This window comes from Charadrius vociferus, unplaced genomic scaffold (assembly GCF_000708025.1).
Source record: "Charadrius vociferus isolate BGI_N301 unplaced genomic scaffold, ASM70802v2 scaffold411, whole genome shotgun sequence".
Lineage (NCBI taxonomy): Eukaryota > Metazoa > Chordata > Aves > Charadriiformes > Charadriidae > Charadrius > Charadrius vociferus.
The window spans coordinates 4,131,723-4,137,914 of NW_009646935.1; the positions used below are offsets into that span (position 1 = coordinate 4,131,723).

Consider the following 6,192-nt stretch of genomic DNA (forward strand, 5'->3'; position numbering starts at 1 on the left):
GGGGGGCGGAGGGGGTCCTGCGCTGGCCTCTGGGCTCTGTCCTGCTGGCTACAGCCTCCCCAGCTTTCTTCCCAGGTAGGAGGGCCAGGGAGATTCACTTCCTACAGGAGATGCACTGAGGGTGTGCAGCTCAAGGCAGTGGTGGTCTGGCCCCAGGAAACATCCCCTTTCCCAGCAGTGACCGACAGCACCAGACCCTGTGCAGGCCTGGAGTGCTATCAGAGGCACTGAGCCACCCCCACACATACCCAGGGTCAGCACTGTCTTCTCAGGAGTAACAGGGTTACAGATTTGCCACCCACTTGGCTAAGGATGGACAGCCAGACACAGCCCCAGGGCAAGCCAGGTCCTGTCTTCAAGAATTACCCTCCTCCACCAGCAACCTGGCCCCTTCTCCTGTGGAAACCTCCCTCCAGCTATCTCATCTGCCCCCACATGCTCAGAGCACCCCAAGTCCCAGCTCTTCCTTTCCTCTCATCTTTCTTTGCACCTCCTTTTTCTCCCAACCACTCTGCTCCAAACCAGCCTGTTCCCCATCTCAGCCACTTCTAATGGCCTGGGGCATGGCCCCTTGCTGAAAAGTTCTACTTTCCTCCTACCCTTCCTCTGCCTCCAAGGAACAGTGAACAGCTTCACCTCTGCCTCTCTCCCTCTCCCAGCAACCCACACCTGGGGACTCTGGAGCAATGGGGTGCAGATTCACCCCTTAATGCCATCAGGTGAGGAACTCTGCTACAGCATCAGGTCAGGAGGTTGCAACCAAGTGTGCTTGTCCTGGCAGGTCCCTGTTCCATGCATGGCTCTTGGCTGTCACCCCCTCACCTTGCCTTGGATGTACGGTAGCTATGGGCAGCCCTATCTTCCTGTGCCCCTGCAAGGAGACCCACATGCTGCCCCCGGGTTGCAGAGCTCAGTGGGGAGGAGGATGGCAAGACAGAGAGAGCCCAGCTCACCAGTGGCCAGCGCAGGTTTGCTACAGGGCACTAACATCAGCTAAGCCTACAGGGAAGAAAGCAACTGGGCGCACGACAGCCCTGTCAAGGTCAGGCCTCTCTGTCCCAAAACAGCCCCCCCCCGCATCTTCGTGCCCCCGTCCTGGCCTCTGCAGAGATGGAGGGAACAAGCTAGGAGGGTTGAGGATGTCTAATGATGGTGGAGTTGGCACGCCTGGAGTGAAGACAATCCCCCGCAGGCCTGGTCCCCAGGGATGTGCAAGGGCAGGCTGGGGGTGGGGGCACGCGAGGGGACGGTGGCCTGTCACCCTGGCCTGGGGGAGCGGGCAGCTCCTCGCAGATTCTTCCTGCTCTTGCTGGCCACGGGACTGGAGCTGGGCCACGTGGCCAGGGACTCCTCTGCAGGCGTCGCGGTGCCCTCGCGCGCCGGGAGGGTTGGGGGACTGGCGTGGAGTTCTTGCCGAGGAAGGAGGGATGGTGTGGAGGAAAAGTCGGAAGATACAACACAAACATCCAGGTGATTGCGGTGGAGGGGAAAGAGGGAGTCTCGGGAGGCATTTAAGCCTAGTGCACAGAGAGGAGAAAGACACAATTTACAAGGCCGTGAGGTTGTAGGTCACCCAGGGAGCAGGTGGGGCAGGGCCCAGGCTGCATGCAGGGACAACGGGCCATGTCTGGGCAGGGAGGGAGTCCTGCGAGGCTGGAACAGCAGCCTCACACCTTTGCCAGTGCATTCGAGCCGGCACGGCTCGCTCTGGGAGGAACAGCCTGGGCTTCCCACTCTGAGGGGGACCCTGCTCCTGGGCCTTGGGCACAGGGTGCCTGCCAGGGCCTCAGCGCCGCTGAGATGGTGCCATCCCTGCTCTCACGGCCCAGACCCTGGCTCTCCCAGCCTGATTACCGGGGCAGCAAGTAGCTGGCTCCCATGGCCCTGCCTGCAGCAGCTGACAGCTAAGGGACGGCAGCAGAGACTGCCCGGAGGCAGCACGTGCGAGGTCTCTAGACCAGCGCAGGGAACAACTGGCCGTGACAGACAGGAGCAGCGGGAGCTGCCTCAGCCTTCTTTTTGGGGGAGCTGCAGCCCAGTGCAGGGCTGTTCGCTGGGGAGAGGGGGCTGGCTATGCGTGCAGCAGGCTGGAAAAGGCACCAAGCATCATATAGCAGCAGCCATGTCCCCCAGGGTGCTGGGCTAGCCCTCAAACCCTCTATCTACAGCTGGCTGAGCCAGGTAAGCCCTGCCAAGCCCACTGGGAAGAGTGACATGAGCAGGGGCTATCCTCCTTGGCTGGGTCAGGCTGGGCAAGAGGGTGGCATTGCCTGCTTGCCTTGGGATGATCAGCTCAGGAAGGTCTCCCAGACCATCACCAGTGCAGAGCGATCACCCAACACCAACCACAGCCAGGAGGAACCACAGAGAGACACCAGCCAGGACGGGGACCAGGTGATCTTAATCCAAGCCTGCAGCCCTCCCTCTGTGCTTGTCTAGCCCCTGTGCTAACAGGGAGTGCAAAGGCCCAGGGTTGGTGCCTTGCCAGGGCTAGGACCCTGATGTCCTGATACCAAGAGCCAGGGCAGAGGACAGCCCTGCATCTGGCAGAGCTGCCAGGTCCCCTCAAAGCTCTGCTCCCCAGGTCCCCTCAAAGCTCTGCTCCCCAGGTCCCCTCCAGCCACCTCCTGGGTACAATCCACAATCAAGAGAGCCAGCAGGCTTCAGGCTTGGGTGTTGAGGGGCTGTCATGGCAACAGGGAAGAGGAAGGGGGAAGGGAAGGAGGGAGCTCATGCGGGTGGGGATGGAGCCGAGCCAGGAGGGAAAGGGTTAGTGACAGCAGATGTGAGGAGGGAGCAAAGAACTCCGTGTGCTCAGTGTGTCGCCTGTGCCAGGCCGCAACAATCCCTGGGTAACCAGCTACACTACACTCTCAACTAGAGTTTGCAGGAGGATTGGTAAGCATTAACAGCTCTAGCAGCCCTCGAGCCAAGCACCCACCAGCACCATGCTCACTTGCCACCTCTTCTCCATCCTCCTCCTTACAGAAGACAAAAGGTACCTGTCCCAGACCTGGACTGCTACCTTCCTCCAAACTCAACGCTAGTGACCAAAGTGCCCCTCAGCCTCAGAGTAAGTCAAGATAGGCTCATGTCGCCCTGTCTGTGCCTCAGCTAACACCTGCCTCTTTTGCCACCACTGGTCAGCCTGGCCTGGCATCCCGCAAAGACCTGCCTTTTACCACCTCTGCTTAGCCACAGCCCACAGTGGGCATGAGACCAGGTGAGGGGAACAGCAAAGACACTGGCTGCAGATTATTCCCATGCACTGCAGTCACTCAGTCACAGACACACCAGGCACATACACACAAGCACACACACACCCCCCTCCCCAGGCTCAGCATCGCTTGTGGCGCAGTACAGGATAGATGGCCAAGTGGCTCACGGAGGCTGCGTGGGCCTGAGATGGGGCTGATGCTCTCAGCCAGGACCTCAAGAGGGGAGCAGCAGGGAGAGATGTTAATAAGGTTGCAAGGCTAAGATTAAGGGCAGACCAGGACCAGCTCATGCTGTGCATCGCCAGGGCCTGGCAGCCCCCTGGAAGCAGAAGCCCTCAGTTGGGGATATCTGGCCTGTACACCAGAAGCCAGGCCCAGACACGCACCTTTGTGGGCTGGCTGGCTCATGCCAAGAAAGAAGGGAAGGAAGTGTGCAGGGAACGAATGGAGGCAGACAAGGATGCCACGACAGGCCACGCAGGGACAGCCCTGAGCCAGGCTGTCCCTTCCCTCTGGCAGCCGGCTGAGGCCATTCTTGATGGTGTCTTGTACTTACCCCGCTCCATTCCACGCCCATACTCACTTCCTCGCTACCGTCTGTGGCATTCTCGTACTTGACGCCGCCCCCCAGGCTCCGACGTCTCTCTGTGCCATCACCCTCCTTCAGGATCTCCACCACCTTCGTCTGGTTGATTGGGTCAATGCCCTGCAAGTAGAAAGGAAGAAGGAAGCACCGTGTTTTGCCCTTCTGCGTTCTTTCCCTCTAGCAATGTGCTGTGCCATCACTGTGCCTGGTCCCATCCTGTCCCCCCTCTTGGCCATTGCCCCATCACAACCAAAACTCTCTGGCACAAGAAGGATGGAGCGAGATGCCATCCTGCACTTAGCAGTTTCTATTTGGGTTCCCAGCTCAGTGAGCCCCCCACCAAGCCATAAACCACTCTGGGCGACTAGGGCTTGCTACCCAAAGCTAAAAGCTTTTTTTTCTTCCCATTTTGGTGTGTGAAGGCTTCTGCTTTCCTTCAGTCTTTGTGCCAGGTGCTTACAGCTCCCGCTTTATTATTTGAGGACTGAGAGGAGTTTAGAGTGACAGGTACTCTAAGAAACCCCTAGTGTGTTACCTGGACAAAAAAATTAGCAGGATGAAAACATCCCAGTGAGTGCAGACCTCCTCAGTAGCTGACAAAGCCAAGTAACCTGCCCTAATCCAGCTGCAGTATTTCTGCACTCAAAGAGCCGTGCCTTCTTACCCACATGCACACACACTGACATCTGTTCCATCCATGCATGCACAATCCCACGTATATACACACGTGTGTAGCCCTGCACAAATACAACCACAACCACCAAGGTGCTCTGGTGTCGTAGGAATGTAAACCAAGGATATCAGAGGCTGCAAGGCCCAGGAGAGCTCCTCACCACACCCCCAAGCCAAACATTGTGCCACGACCTGCCACCCCAAGCCCTGCAATGCCCCCTCCACCAGGAAAGGTTCCTCTGGGGTTACCTGCCGCCGAGAGCGAACTGCGCATTCCTCCAAGGTCTCAGCTGCCTCTAGCTTGCCCTGGCGTCGGTACAGCGCACCCAGGTTCCTCAGAGTGGTGTTCACAGTTGGGCTGTAGTAATACATAGAATGTGAGCTAGAGCCCTGGGGCCAACCCCTCCAGAGCCCACAGCTGCCCACCAACCATCTCTTACCTGCTAACCTTACACGCCTTGTACCAGCCACCATACTCAGCGTAGGGAGCACTGTCTCTGTGTTTGCTCTACAGGGTGAAGAGAGAGGAGAGCTGTTAGCCCCATGCCTACTGCTGTTCTCTGGCCTGCGCCCTCACACTGGGTGCCAGGGTCAGGCCCCAGGCTGCACCCCTGCACCAGCCCAGCCTTTGGAAACACAACGTGCAAATGCAGTGATGAAGCCCAGCAGGTTCCTGGAGGGAAAGACGAAAGCCCATTTACTGCAACGGATTTGGGCCACAAGTAGAAGTGTTGTTCCCACCCCAGCAAGGAGCCCATCCCATCTCCTTCCCCCTTCCATGGTACCAAAGGCAACAGGGACAACACAGCCCATCCTCAAGGGGCTCTGGAGGACACGAGACCCCACCTCCCAGCATGCAAAAGGGAGACAAAACCCCCCCCACCAATAGGCATGCCAGGCAGCATGGGCACTAAACCGGTCAGCCATAGCTTTGCAAAGGAATCAGCCAGCCGCATCCAAGCCTTCTGCCTGCAAGGTCAGGCCTGCCCCACAGTAGCTCAGCCCAGCTATCTGTCTCTTCTCTATGCCCAGCCGGTGCACCCCAAAGCTGGCTGGCTGGCCCTGCCACAGCCAGGAGCAAAGAGGCTGCTGGCCAGAGCAACAGGAAAGGGAACAGAGCTTGATGCTCAAGGAGAAAGTTCTAGGGCCAGGACAACCCACGCTGTAGGGCACTACCTGATAGCCAGCATTGCCCTGGGTAATGTGGCTATCACTGTACACAGTGTACCCTGGCATGTGGCAAGCACTCGGGGGTGTGCCATGCCCCTGGCTCTGCACCCACAGGACACATGGGCTGGGTAAGAAGCACCCAGCTCAGCCCTGAACCCAGCAGAGCTGCTCTCACCAAGCGGGTGCAGGGGGCCACTGCTCCGCAGCAGGGGTTTCCTTCTGGCAAGGTATCTAGCCCAGAAGAAACTGCCTTCACAGGGACCATTTTTCTTAGTCCCACAGCACTTCTCAGATCTTTACCCCACATGCAGGAGTCTCCATGAGCCATAGGGACACGTGGGTTTCCTTGCACCAGAGCCTACACAAACCTGGGCAGGCCCCAGGGACAGGAGAGCTCAGGACTTATAACACCCCTGAAGCTTGCATAGAGGCAGCCCTAAGAGGGCAGCTGAACCTGAGGGGAAAGGTGTCAAATCCCCCGGGGCAGAAAGAGCCCCACAGGCCAGGGCTGACAGCTGTGCCCAACACCCTGCTACTGGCAGGGGG

The 6,192-nt window shown here is 58.6% G+C and overlaps 1 protein-coding gene across 1 annotated transcript in view; it reads right to left on the bottom strand.

The window, feature by feature from the left end:
* Window positions 1-6,192, bottom strand: part of KLC4 (kinesin light chain 4) — a 15,516-nt gene that overhangs the window by 3,985 nt on the left and 5,339 nt on the right. Inside the window, exons 10-12 of the mRNA XM_009894848.1 lie at window positions 4,917-4,984; window positions 4,726-4,834; window positions 3,775-3,924 (exon numbers count right to left, since the gene is read on the bottom strand). Coding sequence (XP_009893150.1) covers window positions 3,775-3,924; window positions 4,726-4,834; window positions 4,917-4,984 — 327 coding nt within the window. The remainder of the gene's footprint in view (window positions 1-3,774; window positions 3,925-4,725; window positions 4,835-4,916; window positions 4,985-6,192) is intronic.